At 38.4% G+C, this 15,786-nt stretch overlaps 1 protein-coding gene across 1 annotated transcript in view; it reads left to right on the forward strand.

The window, feature by feature from the left end:
• CENPI (centromere protein I) overlaps positions 1 to 15,786 on the forward strand; it is a 76,874-nt gene that overhangs the window by 41,054 nt on the left and 20,034 nt on the right. Inside the window, exons 11-14 of the mRNA XM_047076298.1 lie at positions 139 to 230; positions 1,726 to 1,843; positions 1,931 to 1,995; positions 6,616 to 6,710. Of these exons, the coding sequence (XP_046932254.1) occupies positions 139 to 230; positions 1,726 to 1,843; positions 1,931 to 1,995; positions 6,616 to 6,710 (370 nt within the window). The remainder of the gene's footprint in view (positions 1 to 138; positions 231 to 1,725; positions 1,844 to 1,930; positions 1,996 to 6,615; positions 6,711 to 15,786) is intronic.

Below are 15,786 nucleotides of genomic sequence, written 5' to 3' on the forward strand. Positions count from 1 at the left end.
TAGTATGTATAAGGATGTATAAGACTGATTACTTGTTTATATTTATCATTTGTCATTTTAGAGTAGTGGTAATTATGTTTTGTATAGTTTTTATTGTCATGCAACCAGTTGCTTATGTTTAATATTTTTGTGCTCCAGAGTGTATTTGGTATAAGGTGAATAATTATGAACATGGAAAAGAATTTGCCAACTTACTGGACACTATCATCAGGGCAGAGTACTTCTTACAAGTAAGAATCCACTTGCTTCATATTCATGCCACCACTTCTTTCTAAAATTTATTTAGATATCCATTGAATACCTTTTCTTTAGTGCTCGGCATCATTTGTAAACCGTGTTTACTCATTTCAAAATTCGTTATAAATAGAATTGAATTGATGTTTATCTCTGTACTGTTGGATTTGAAGAAAGAATTTGTTAAATCATGCGAATAAGAGAGAAAGGGCTGTAATTTAAGAGAACAAACTGAAGATATAACTGAATGCATTCAATTGAATTCATTGGTAAGATCTCATAGGGTTACTGTGTTCTCATAATCAATAAATATTTTTTAATGTACTAGCCAATTAATTATTTGGCCTACGTAAGTAACCTAGCTGTATTTTAAGCTGCCACTCAGCACTATCAAGAAGCCTATACTCATTGCCCTAGTCTGGTTTAGATGTTTGTTTTATGTGCTCTTAGTTCACTGTGTTTACCTGTATCCTGTCTCTTGCAGCATCTCTGTTTTCACAGATAAGCTCCTGGTCAGGGGGAACTATGTCTAAATTTTCTTCCCGTACAATTGCTCATCTTGGTATGTGGTACAAAAAAAAGATGCCCAATAAATGTGTTGAATAAATCTTAAGGATTTGGTGTGAGGCCATTGAATTGAAAGTTGGATGTGATTTTTATGGTGGTGAGGGTAAAGGGATGAATTTAGGTTGACTTTTAGGTTTCCTGCTTGGGAGGATGATGATGGCATTCAGTGAGAAAGGGAAATGTAGAAGGAACAGGCAGGCTTGGAAGGAAAGAATTTTGACTTAAAAGATGCCTGTTGGATATCTAAAAGGTCATACCCAGTAGGCAGTTAGATAATGAGTCTAGTGCTGAGGAATGAGATTTAAACTACAGGACTCCTCATTATATAGGTGGTGGTTTTAGCTATGTTATAGATGATATTGTCCAGAGAACTCATGTCATGAGAAGGAGGTCTAAGATGGAGTCCTGGTGCATGCCATTATTTAAGGCTCAGGGCAACACAGGAAAAAAAAAAGGAAAGCCCTGGATCCTCTCTTTGGTGGAAATATAAGCAACATACACATTCAGTATTCCTCCTGATGGAGCTGCCCAGAGTTTGAATTTGGTCTATGGCCTCTAAAGAAATTACAGCCCTGTTATAACATTGTGTACATCTTATTGACTGTGCAAGTGACTGCATATACTCCAGAGTAGTACAATTTCATTTATCTTTAAAAACATTACATAACTTGTCTTTTTACCTTCTTTCTAGTTGATGTTTTATGGTATTTGAAAACTATGTTGGTGAAGATGGTAATGTATCCAAATATTAATCATCTGGTCCTTTTTATGAGGAACTCTGGCACTTAACCCAAGGCTTTTATTGTATTGATGACAAAAAAATTTGGTCTAAAAGAACTATAGCACAGAATAAACTGGTTGTTTAGAGAGTAATTATGGACTGAAGAGGTTTATATGAGTTATTACTATGGACTTGTGTTGTAGGAGGGGTTCTATTCCTGTGAAACATTCCTGTATAAGAGCCTTCCTCTCTGGGATGGCCTCTGTTGTCGATCACAGTTCCTTCAGCTCGTGAGCTGGATTCCTTTTAGTAGCTTCTCTGGTATGTATCATGAAAATTTGGAGTCCTTTAATTCATTGTAATATTAATTAAAGGAATCTTGAATAATCTTTTTTCTTCAATTCCTAGAGGTGAAACCACTTCTTTTTGACCATCTAGCACAGCTCTTCTTTATATCAACCATTTATTTCAAGGTAAGAAAATACTGTATTGCTTAGATTAAATAGGAAGTATGGTTTTATGGTCAGTGGTACATGATTCTAAACCCACATTAAAGCAGTGGTTTTCTACCAGGATTCCCTTGGATCTGGATTTGAGATGCTACATCACTCAAGTCAAAGTTAATGCATAGAATTTTCTTTTGTAAAGGTTTTGTTGCATACAGTTTTCCTGAACTGCTTCCACTTGTAGCAGGTGACAAAGTAAATGAACAGGTGGCAAATTAGTATTAATAAAAACAAACTGGGAAATACTTAACCATACTTAGTTTGATTGTTGTGGTTGATATTTTTATAGATACCCTTACTCATTTTACAAATATTTATTGAACACCCACCATGTGCTAGATGCTCTTCTTGACACTGGGAATACAGTAATGGCCAAAACAAACAAAATCCCCTGTGACATTCATACTGTATATTTATAACATTCTTATTTTCTGCTAATAAAATTGTTCCAACCTTATATAAAATTAAAATGTGTTACTATTTTGGTGTGTTCTCCAAAAAGACCACTGAGTTCCAAGAGTTCTACCCAACTGAGTCTGAGAGCCACTTTTGTATAGAATGGTTATTCCTATTTCAGAAGAGTGACAATATAAAGAGTATTTCTTTTGTAACATTGTTTTCACCTTAAGTCACTTACTGTTGGCCACATTTACAGTAAAAATGTATTGTCCTGCTTAGTATTTGTCATAATCAAATGGTACTTTATTAACTACCTGTCACATTAACTTGGATTTGAGGTTAATTTATATTATTTGTACTTACTACCTGACCAACGTCATCATTCACATGACAATACCTACCACTTCTCCCTAGCCAATACATCTTCAGGGCCTTCATTTTGCAGCTTTTTGTGATTTTCTTCCTATCTTGTAATTGGGTCATTCTTTATCTCTTCTCTTATTCCATCATTCTAGGGAGCTATTTATCTATAAATATTAGGTCGAACCATACAAAATTGCCATTTTGTAGGTCAAAAGTATTTGATCAGTGTTAATTTCATATGGTCCAACTTAGTAAGTATATATGCATTTATACACACATACATATATTTATATTTGAGAGTGGGAGGCTGGGGAGAGAAAAGGTTAGAGGAAAGGAAACAGATGGTGGGCCAAGGACAGAACTCAAGGGAATACTCAACACTTACCTGAAAAGGAGAGTCTATGAAGGAACCTTCTCAAGAGCTATGAAAAGAGCCAGAAGAACAGTAGTGCCAAGGAAACAAAAGGAATACAGGATATCAAGAAGTAGTGAAGGAAGAATGTTGCCGTATATCCCAGGAAGATCCAGAAAGATAAGGACCAAAGAAAGTTTCTTTTGGAATTGATAATACAGAAGTTTTGTGCTACCTTTGTGAGGAGTTTCAGTGGAATCATGGGGGCAGAACCAGATTTCTTTCCTTTTAAAGGGAGATTCATTTCTGATTTTATATTTACCTTCTCAAAGAATGGGCTTACATTCTTTTCTCATGTTAGCAAGGAAGCTAGGGCATTGCTTACCTCCAGGTGTTGAAGGGAGATATGGAAATGTATTCAGAGAAAAGTGTCCTCGAGTGGGGAGGGAGAGCCAGGATATGACTAGAATAAGAAGACGGAAAGCATACTTTGAAGAATATGAAGGTATAGGTTTAGATTATCATGGAATAGAAGTTCTGGAAACTGTAATTGAAAGATTTGGAAAGGTTGAGATCAATGAAAGAGGGAAAGATAAGTGATCAAAGGGTTTTCATTCTGGGAAAGTGGCTAAGTATAACAGCAATGTGACCTGTGGTAGAATTAGCTAAAAATTCAGTTTATGAGGCTTTTATTTTATTTATTTAATGTTTATTTATTTTTGAGAGAGAAAGAAAGAGGGAGGGATGGAGGGGCAGAGATAGAGGGAGACACAGAATCTGAAGCAGGCTCCAGGCTGATAGCTGTGCTGATAGCACAGAGCCCAATGCAGGGCTCAAACTCACGAACTGTGAGATCATGACCTGAGCGGAAGTTGGACACTTAACTGACTGAGCCACCCATGTGCTCCAGTTTTTGAGGCTTTTAAAAGGCAAAAGAGAAAACAGAGTAGAGTTTATGAGGCTTTTAATGACTTATTATCACCTTAGCTATTGTATAGCTTGATTACCCAGCTTAACATAATAAATAATGTTTAAAACTCTAATAGTTTCACATCTTCAGTGCTTTTGTTTGTGCTTAGCTAGTTGTGCCTATCAGTAAACAACTTTTTTCTTGAAGAATTTTGGTTGAGAAAATCCCACAAATCCACTGTAACAATGCTTTTTTCATTTTGACATGTTAATTTTCTAATTTTTGTCCACATTGATTTATATCTCCTATATAATTACAAAAACAGTGGACATAAATTTAAAAATCAGAATACAGGGGAGCCTGGATGGCTCAGTCAGTTAAGTGTTCAACTCTTGATTTCAGCCCAGGTCATGATCTCATGGTCGTGGGATCAAGCTCCACACTGGGCATGGAGCCTGCTTGAGATGTCTTCTCTCCCTCTCCTCCTCCCCAACTTGCACGTGCTCTCTCCCTCTCTCTCTCTCTCAAAAAAAATCAATCCGGAATTAGTCAAATATAGTCAATACCTAGTCATAGTTCACAAAAATGTATTTAATCCTTTTTCTGTTATTATCTCTAATTTGTTTCTTTGTAGGTATAGATAACTATATTGCTCATCTTCATAATACAGATTTCTTCTCTTGGTATCCATTTCCAGGAGTGAAGTTACTGGGTAAAAGGAAAGAGTTTGAACATTTTTAAGACCTTGTTATGTACTGCTATTCCTTTGCCATACGTGGTTCTTTGAGGGAAGATGGATATAATGGGTAGAGTACTTAAGTAACAAAGGTCTGGTAGCCATAGAGAAAGAATGGGGGTTTGGGAGATGAGACTAGAAAAAGAAGACTGACTAGGAGGATAAAGTAATCTTAGAGATGTGAAGGCCTGGGCTAGGTAGTTACAGGGGGATTGGAAGGAATGGAAAAGTTGGGCATTTTGAAAAGAAAAAATGATAGGATTTGGTGATGAAATGAAGCATGAAGGACACAAGATGACTTTGAGATTTCTAGCTTGGGATAGTAAAGGAACCAGGAATATTGTGCCTGGAGGAAAAAAGATGAATATTTTGTGGTTCTTTTCAAATAATTGATAGATTGTCCCATGGAAAGAGCAGATCTCTATGTGACTTCAGAAGGCAGTATTAGATATAGGGCAGTATTTTTTTTTAATAAACTTTTTTCTTTTAGAGAGAATGTGTGTGCATGCCAGAGTGGGGTGGGGGACAGAGGGAGAGAGAGAATCTTAAGCGAGATCTCCATGCTTGGCACGGAGCACAATGTGGAACTCGATCCTACGACCCTGGGATCATGACTTGAGCCGAAATCCAGAGTTGGTTGCTTAACCTACTGAGCCACCCAGGCACCCCATGGCAGTATCTCATTATAGGTAGAGGAAACTCAAAATGGAATAAAGGACTTTAAGAGGTAGTATATTTCCTGGTGTTAGAATAGGTCAAGCATAGGCTTAGTGGGTATATCTACTGGGGATATTTATGTAGAGAAGGTTCTTATATAGGGTAGAGCTGTGCTTCTCAACCTTTTTTTTTAACCCATGTTCCTCTCATAAACATAAAAATCTCATGACTTTAATGTGGGGACTGCGTGGATTAGAATAAGTGAGTGGGGAATGAAAGGATTTAGTTTTCTGAATATGACATGGTAATATTTACTACCTTCTCAGATGTTTAAATCCTTGGTTGACACCAAAATTGAACACTGTTTTAGGTGATTCCAAGGTCACTTTCAACTTGAACATATTTATAACCTGAATGCAAGGTGTCAGTTTCTTTAAAAAGTATTAATTGAACTGTTCTGTGAAGTGAGCATCCTATCACTGGAGATATTCAAATAGTATCTAGGCCATTATTTGTTAAGGATATGTGCGAATGCTCTCCCCCTGTTGTTAAGGATATGTAATAAAGGTTTCCTGTATTAGGTTTTGGGATGATATGGATAGCTTTCAAATTTATAGATACTATGATTTATCCTCATTAATGCTCTGGGCACACTTCTGTCAAGACTGTATTTGTATGTAAATGAGACCCTGAGAAATCAAGGCAAAGCCTGAGAATGACTAGAATTGTTTGTTTTCCACAGTTACAGAAGGTAAGATAAAGTTTATGATTGTCAAAAAGGGAGTAAATTGTAGTTGTGACACAAGGTGAAATGGATGGGAAACTCATTTCTATAGCAACTTTAAAGGATATCTAAGGGGAGACAGCAAGGGGTGGGTGATACTTTATTTGAAGATGTAATATATGTTATAAATGAATGTAATTTAGAGAAACAAGAGTCTGTTCCTGGGCTGATAAGCTGGGGGCAGTCTTGTAGAGAAAATGGCAATATAAACTTGTACTTGGCATTCATCTGTCTCTTGGAGACTGGTCAGGCTGGAGCAGCAGCTATTAGGTTCTGAGTTAGATGCAGTCATCTCCACCGCCAAGCCTCTGGTTTTAATTTGTTCTCGACACTGTAGTGTGTCTGAATGGTTTTATGAATGATTTTTTTTTGTTTTGATTCCTCAGTGTAGTGTTCTCCAGAGTCTGAAAGAACTATTGCAGAATTGGCTGTTGTGGCTTTCTACGGACATCCACATGAAACCTGTGATGGACAGTCCTCTGTGAGTTCTCTTACAACACTCCACAAGAGATGATCTGCATTAAAATGTTTGCAGATAGAGTTTAATAGTATGGCATGAGACCTTATTGTAAATACGTAGTCATAGCTTTCTTAACAAAAATGTTTTTGTTTCTTTTTGCTTTTCTTCCCTGTAATCCTGTGAGGGAGGCTAAATTCTTCAAGTTCAATTGTATAAATCAGAAAGCAACCCCTAATCTCTAAGTGACTTACAAGAGTTACTATAGCAAAACATTGGAGAGCTGATGTTAAAACTTGCATCTTTGGCTTCCATTCAGTTTAGCTCACTTTATAAAATATGTTCTTACTTACATGTAAAGTCAGTTCTGATGATGGTTAGGAAAATCTGTAATTTTTCTGTACAGTTTTGGTTTTGGTTTCTCTGATGTATTTTGGTTACGTACATTAATTTCTTTTCACTTTGAAATAAAAAAAAGAACCCCAGCTTTCCATTATGTTGATTATTGTTAAATGTGCCCTTTTTTACTCTTTCTACATAAAATCTTTGGCTTCTCCTATATTATCAGTCACATTATTTTTTAACATTAATTTTAAAAGCACTCTTATAGAAAATTGCAAACATATTCAAAAGGACAGAAAATAGTACAGTGTTATCCTTATGTATGCATCATCCAGCTTTAACAGTTATCAGGTCATGATTAATTTTTTTTTCTAATTTATAACACTCCTCATTTTCTTTTGTTCTAGGTTTTTTTTTTAAGGAAAAAGCAAAACCCACACATCATTTCAACTGTTGAAAAATGATAGCAGTATAACACCAAAAAATTAATAGCTTTATTTTATCATCATTTAAAAAATTTTAATTGAAGTATAATTGACACACAACATTATATTAGTTTCAGGTGTATAACATAGTGATTTGACAATTCTATATATTATACAGTACTCACTACAATAAGTGTAGTTATGGGGCGCCTGGGGAGCTCAGTTGGTTAAGCATCCAACTCTTGATTTCGGATCAGGTCATGATCTCATGGTTTGTGAGTTTGAGCTTCTGAATCAGGTTCTGTGCTGACGGTGCAAAGCCTGCTTGGGATTCTCTGTCTCTCCCTTTCTCTCTGCCCCTCCCCTGCTTATGCTGTCTTTCTCTCTCAAAATAAATTAATAAACTTAAAAGATAAGTGTAGTTACCATCTGTCACCCTACAAAGTTATTGCTATATTATTGACTATATTCCCTTTGCTATACTTTTCATCCCCATGACTTATTTTATAATAGAAAGTTTGTACCTATTAATCCCCTTCGCCTGTTTTGCCCATCCCCCCTGACCTCCATCTCTTCTGGCAGTCATAAGTTCTCTATGAGGCTTTTTCTGTTTGTTTGTTTTTTGTTTCTTCGTTTGTTTTGTTTTTCCACATCTAAGTGACATCATATGGTATTTGTCTTTCTTTGACTTATAAAATTAGTTAATATCTTCAAATATCTAATTAGCATTCAAATTCCTTACATCATCAATCACAGTTTATTTAAGTATAGGGATCCCTTAGCTTCAGTTGCACGTGGTTAGTGGTTAGCTTGGTTAGATTAGCTCCTATTTTCCTATGTGTTCTTATACCTATAGTGATCTCCTCCTTTGAGAGGAACATGGTGAATAAAAGCTTGGGAGTTGCCTAGAAATTGTTTTTAGTTATTCATATTCATTGTTGTAGTGTGTCCATATATCACATATGTCTGGTAACTTTTAGAAGGAAATAGAATATTATGGGTAGTGAAAGTTTCTTGTAAGGCTGTGCTCCTCAAAGTGATGTCTGGGGACCAGTAGCATCAGCATCACTGGGAACTTTTTAGAGATGCAAAGTCTCAGAATCTATCCTAGAACAACTGAAATACGCTCTGGATGTAGGGCCTAGTAATCTATGTTTTAACAAAAACTTTGATAATTTTGATGCTAGCTAAAGTTTGAGAACTACGATCATAAGGAAATTAAATGTTTAACCTCTTCAAACATCTCAGTTCTATTAAAGACACTGTGTTTGCATTTATAATCTTTCGCCAATTTGCAGTGTAAATCTTCAGGTAACCCGATAGAGGAGCCTTCCATTTCTATATTTTCTTTCAAAAATACTAAATTCCAAACAAAGAACCTCTTTTTATTTTTTTAAAGATGTTTATTTATTTATATTTTGAGAGAGAGTGAGTTCGTGAGTGCGGGGGAGGGACAGAGTGGGAAGGCAGAGTCCAATGTGGGGCTTCATCCCAAAGACAATGAGAGATCATGGACCTGAGACAAAACCAAGAGTCTGATGCTCAAATGACCAAGCCACCTAGGCACCCCCCTAGGATCCTTTCTTTTGTTGTTGTTAAAAGGTGATTCTTTTATTTATCTATTTATTTTTAAATATGAAATTTATTGTCAAATTGGTTTCCATACAACACCCAGTGCTCATCCCAACAGGTGCCCTCCTCAATGCCCATCACCTACCCTCCCTTCCCTCCCACCACCCATCAACCCTCAGTTTGTTCTCAGTTTTTAAGAGTCTCTTATGGTTTGGCTCTCTCCCACTCTAGCCTCTTTTTTTTTTCCTTCCCCTCCTCCATGGGTTTCTGTTAAGTTTCTCAGGATCCACATAAGAGTGAAACCATATGGTATCTGTCTTTCTCTGTATGGTTTATTTCACTTAGCATCACACTCTCCAGTTCCATCCATGTTGCTACAAAAGGCCATATTTCATTCTTTCTCATTGCCAAGTAGTATTCCATTGTGTATGTAAACCACAATTTCTTTATCCATTCATCAGTTGATGGACACTTAGGCTCTTTCCATAATTTGGCCATTATTGAAAGTGCTGCTATAAACATTGGGGTACAACTGCCCCTATGCATCAGCACTCCTGTATCCCTTGGGTAAATCCCTGGCAGTGCTATTGCTGGGTCATAGGGTAGATCTATTTTTAATCGTTTGAGGAACCACCACACTGTTTTCCAAAGCGGCTGCACCAGTTTTCATTCCCACCAACAATGCAAGAGGGTTCCCGTTTCTCCACATCCTCGCCAGCATTTATAATCTTCTGATTTGTTCATTTTAGCCACTCTGACTGGCGTGAGGTGGTATCTGAGTGTGCTTTTGATTTGTATTTCCCTGATGAGGAGTGACGTTGAACATCTTTTCATGTGCCTGTTGGCCATCCGGATGTCTTCTTTAGAGAAGTGTCTATTCATGTTTTCTGCCCATTTCTTCACTGGATTATTTGTTTTTCGGGTGTGGAGTTTGGTGAGCTCTTTATAGATTTTGGATACTAGCCCTTTGTCTTATATGTCATTTGCAAATACCTTTTCCCATTCTGTCGGTTGCCTTTTAGTTTTGTTGGTTGTTTCCTTTGCTGTGCAGAAGCTTTTTATCTTCATGAGGTCCCAATAGTTCATTTTTGCTTTTAATTCCCTTGCCTTTGGGGATGTGTCAAGTAAGAAATTGTTACAGCTGAGGTCAGAGAGGTCTTTTCCTGCTTTCTCCTCTAGGGTTTTGATGTTTTCCTGTCTCACATTCAGGTCCTTTATCCATTTTGAGTTTATTTTTGTGAATGGTGTGAGAAAGTGGTCTAGTTTCAACCTTCTGCATGTTGCTGTCCAGTTCTCCCAGCACCATTTGTTAAAGAGACTGTCTTTTTTCCATTGGATATTCTTTGCTGCTTTGTCAAAGATTAGTTGGCCATCCTTTTGTGGGTCTAATTCTGGGGTTTCTATTCTATTCCATTGGTCTATGTGTCTGGTTTTGTGCCAATACCATGCTGTCTTGATCATTGCCGCTTTGTAGTAGAGGCTAAAGTCTGGGATTGTGATGCCTCCTGCTTTGGTCTTCTTCAAAATTGCTTTGGCTATTTGGGGTCTTTTGTGGTTCCACACAAATTTTAGGATGGCTTGTTCTAGCTTCAAGAAGAATGCTGGTGCAAGTTTGATTGGGATTGCATTGATGTGTAGATTGCTTTGGGTGGTATTGACATTTTAACAATATTCTTCCAATCCATGAGCACGGAATGTTTTTCCATTTCTTTATATCTTCTTCAATTTCCTTCATAAGCTTTCTGTAGTTTTCAGCATACAGATCTTTTGCATCTTTGGTTAGGTTTATTCCTAGGTATTTTATGCTTCTTGGTGCAGTTGTGAATGGGATCAGTTTCTTTGTCTTTCTGTTGTTTCATTATTAGTGTATAAGAATGCAACTGATTTCTGGACATTGATTTTGTATCCTGTGACTTTGCTGAATTCATGTATCAGTTCTAGCAGACTTTTGGTGGAGTCTATCAGGTTTTCCATGTATGATATCATGTCATCTGCAAAAAGTGAAAGCTTAACTTTATCTTTGCCAATTTTCATGCTTTTGATTTACTTTTGTTGTCTGATTGCTGATGCTAGCACTTCCAACACTATGTTAAACAATAGCAGTTGTTAACATCCCAGTTTTTCCCCATTGAGGATGATATTAGTTGTGGCCTTTTCATACATGGCTTTTATGATGTTTAAGTATGTTCCTCCTACCCCAACTTTCTCGAAGGTTTTATTAAGAAAGGATGCTGAACTTTGTCAAATGCTTTTTCTGCATCGATTGACAGGATCATATGATTCTTTTCTTTTATTAATGTGATGTATCACATTTTTTGATTTGCGAATGTTGAACCAGCCCTGCATCCCAGGAATGAATCCCACTTGATCATGGTGGTTAATTCTTTTTATATGCTCTTGAATTTGATTTGCTAGTATCTTATTGAGAATTTTTGCATCCATATTCATCAGGAATATTGGCCTGTAGTTCTCTTTTTTTTACTGGGTCTCTGTCTGGTTTGGGAATCAAAGTAATGCTGGCTTCATAGAATGAGTCTGGAAGTTTTCCTTCCCTTTGTATTTTTTGGTACAACTTGAGAAGAATAGGTATTATCTCTGCTTTCAATGTCTGGTAGAATTCCCCAGGGAAGCCATCTGGTTCTGGACTCTTATTTGTTAGGAGATTTTTGATAACTGATTCAATTTCTTCACTGGTTATGGGTCCGTTCAAGTTTTCTATTTTTTCCTGTTTGAGTTTTGGAAGTGTGTGGGTGCTTAGGCATTTGTCCATTTCTTCCAGGTTGTCCAGTTTGTTGGCATGTAATTTTTCGTAGTATTCCCTGATAATTGCTTGTATTTCTGAGGGATTGTTTGAAATAATTCCATTTTCATTCATGATTTTATCTATTTGGGTCATCTCCCTTTTCTTTTTGAGAAGCCTGGATAGAGGTTTATCAATTTTGTTTCTTTTTTCAAAAAAACAACTCTTGGTTTTATTGATCTGCTCTACAGTTTTTTTAGATTCTATATTGTTTATTTCTGCTCTGATCTTTATTATTTCTCTTCTTCTGCTGAGTTTGGGGTGTCTTCGCTGTGCTGCTTCCAGTTCCTTTAGGTGTGCTGTTAGATTTTGTATTTAGGATTTTTCTTGTTTCTTGAGATAGGCCTGGATTGCAATGTATTTTCCTCTCAGGACTGCTTTCGCTGCATCCCAAAGCATTTGGATTGTTGTCTTTTCATTTTCATTTGTTTCCATATATTTTTTAATTTCTTCTCTAATTACCTGGTTGACCCATTCATTCTTCAGTAGGGTGTTCTTTAACCTCCATGCTTTTGGAGGTTTTCCAGCCTTTTTCCTGTGGTTGATTTCAAGCTTCATGGCATTGTGGTCTGAAGGTATCATGGTATGATCTCAATTCTTGTATACTTAGGAAGGGCTGTTTTGTGACCCAGTATGTGATCTGTCTTGGAGAATGTTCCATGTGCATTCGAGAAGAAGTATATTCTGTTGCTTTGGGATGCAGAGTTCTAAATATATGTGTCAAGTCCATCTGATCCAATGTATCATTCAGGGCTCTTGTTTCTTTATTGATCTTGTGTCTAGATGATCTATCCATTGTTGTAAGTGCAGTGTTAAAGTCCCCTGCAATTACCACATTCTTATCAATAAGGTTGCTTATGTTTGTGAGTAATTGTTTTATATATTTTGGGGCTCCTGTATTTTGCACATAGACATTTATACTTGTTAGCTCTTCCTGATGGATACACCCTGTAATTATTATATAATGCCCTTTTTCATCTCTTGTTACAGCCTTTAATTTAAAGTCTAGTTTGTCTTATATAAGTATGGCTACTCCAGCTTTCTTTTGACTTCCAGTAGCATGATAAATAGTTCTCCATCCCCTCACTCTCAATCTAAAGGTGTCCTCAGGTCTAAAATGAGTCTCTTGTAGACAGCAAATAGATGGGCCTTGTTTTTTTATCCATTCTGATACCCCACGTCTTTTGGTTGGAGCATTTAGTCCATTTACATTCAGTGTTATTACAGAAAGATATGGGTTTAGAGTCATTGTGATGTCTGTAGGTTTCATGCTTGTAGTGATGTTTCTGGTACTTTGTCTCACAGGATCCCCCTTAGGATCTCTTGTAGGGCTGGTTTAGTGGTGATGAATTCCTTCAGTTTTTGTTTGTTTGGGAAGACCTTTGTCTCCTTCTGTTCTAAATGACAGACTTGTTGAATAAAGGATTCTCGGCTGCATATTTTTTCTGTTCATCACATTGAAGATTTCCTGTTATTCCTTTCTGTCCTGCCAAGTTTCAGTAGATAGATCCATCACTAGTCTTATCAGTCTCCCTTTATATGTTAGATCGTGTTTATCCCTAGCTGCTTTCAGAATTTTCATCCTTGTATTTTGCCAGTTTCACTATGATATGTGGTGCAGAAGATCTATTCAAGTTACGTCTGAAGGGATTTCTCTTTTCCTCTTGGATTTCAATGCCTTTTTCCTTCCCCAGATCAGGGAAGTTCTCAGCTATGATTTGTTCAAGTACACCTTCAGCCCCTTTCTCTATCTCTTCCTCTTCTGGAATTCCTATGATACGGATATTGTTCCGTTTGATTGCATCACTTAGTTCTCTAATTCTTTCCTCATACTCCTGGATTTTTTTATCTCTCTTTTTCTCAGCTTCCTCTTTCTCCATAATTTTATCTTCCAATTCACCTATTCTCTCCTCTGCCTCTTCAATCCAAGTGTGGTCACCTCCATTTTATTTTGCACCTCATTTATAGCATTTTTTAGCTCCTCATGACTAATTTCTTAGTCCCTTGATCTCTGTAGCAATAGATTCTCTGCTGTCCTCTATACTTTTTTCAAGCCCAGTGATTAATTTTATGACTATTATTCTAAATTCTGGTTGCATTATATTGCTTAAATTGTTTTTGATCAATTCGTTAGCTGTCGCTATTTCCTAGAGTTTCTTTTGAGGCGAATTCTTCCGTTTCCTCATTCTGGATAGTCCTTGGGGTGGCGCGGAACTGCAGGGCACTTCCCTTGTGCTATTTGGAGTAACTTGTGTTGGTGGGTGGGGCTGCAGTCAGACCCAATGTCTGTCCCCAACCCACCAATGGGGCCACAGTCAGACTGCTATGTACCTTATCTTCCCCTCTCCCAGGGGCAGGACTCACTGTGGAGTGGTGTGGCCCCTGTCTGGGCTACCTGCACACTGCCAGGCTTGTGGAGTTGCTTTCATGGGATCTGGCGTATTAGCTGTCATGGATCCGCAGGGTGCACAGGGGTGGGAGGGGCAGGCTTAGCTGGCTTTGCCGCTGGTGGTCCCCTGCAGGAGGTGCCCTGCAGCACTGGGAGGGAGGCAGGCAGACCGTTGGAGGGATGGATCCAGAGGAGCACAGCGTTGGGTGTTTGCGTGGTGCAAGCAAGTTTGGTGCCGTGAACTGGTTCCCTTTGGGATTTCAGCTGGGGGATGGGAGAGGGAGATGGCGCTGTCCAGCACCTTTGTTCCCCACCGAGCTGAGCTCTGTCTTCCAGGGCTCAACACCTACACCTCTCCCTCCTGGCGTCCTCTCACCCTCCCTACTCTCTGAGAGCAGAGCTGTTGACTTATAAGTTCCAGATGTTAAGTCCCGCTGGCTGTCAGAACTCACACAGTCTGGCCCCTCCGCTTTTGCAAGCCAGACTCGGGGATTCCACCTTGCCGGGCGGGCTGCCCCTCCACCACCCTGGCTCCCTCCTGCAGTCCGTGTAGCGTGCACTGCCTCTCTGCCCTTTGTACCCTCTTCCGTGGGCCCCTAGGATCCTTTTTAAACTAGTGTCATAAATTTCGTCAGGGCAGTTAAAAAGGAGTTTTCTAAAAGTCTTAAACAAATGGACATAAGTGTAGATAACTTAAGTGTCATAATACCACTTGGCATTGTATAATATAGCTCTTATGCTCTCAGTAACTCCTTCTATTTGGCAATATGGATATAATGCCATGTCCCTCTCATATGACCATATGCCACATGACTGTCAAAGCGGGAGTAAATTGTAGTTGTAGATCATAAGGAGGGAAGGGTAGGAAGCCATTCTCAGCAGTGGTTCTCCATTGGGCGTTTTTGGTTGGCACTGTGAATGGGAAGAGGGTGCTACCATTATTTAGTGAGTGGTAGCCAAGGATGGTAAACATGTTGCTGTGTGTGGGGAGTAGGATGCAGTCCTGAACAGAATATTGTTTCATCTAAAGTGCCTCGGGGCGCCTGGGTGGCTCAGTCGGCTGGGCGGCCGACTTCGGCTCAGGTCACGATCTCACGGTCCGTGAGTTCGAGCCCCGCATCCGGCTCTGGGCTAATGGCTCAGAGCCTGGAGCCTTCTTCCGATTCTGTGTCTCCTTCTTTCTCTGCCCCTCCCCCATTCATGCTGTGTCTCTCTCTGTCTCAAAAATAAATAAACGTTAAAAAAAAATTTTTTTAAGTGCCTCTGTGTCCTGTGGAGAAGCACTTCAAAGTGTGCTGTTGTAAGCAATCATCATTGCTCAAATTATTTCAGAAACATTTGCCAGGTGCTGCCAAAAATCATAGTTAAAATATAGTTTGCAAATAGCCAGTTGACAGTATGCATGCCCACCTTTGTGAATGGTCTCCTGATCTTTTCCCTGTTCACTCTGACACTGATCCATCAGTGGGTGGTGGTAGAGTCATAATCATTTCTCAGGCTCTAAGACTATCTGCCGTTCTTTATTTCTTGTGCATAACCATTGTTGGCCACCTAGATCAGAGGGTAAAGGTA

Source organism: Lynx rufus, unplaced genomic scaffold (genome assembly GCF_022079265.1).
Source record: "Lynx rufus isolate CCGP_SWC_20201006 ecotype Redwood Valley unplaced genomic scaffold, mLynRuf1.p SCAF_14, whole genome shotgun sequence".
In the NCBI taxonomy this organism is placed as follows: Eukaryota; Metazoa; Chordata; class Mammalia; order Carnivora; family Felidae; genus Lynx; species Lynx rufus.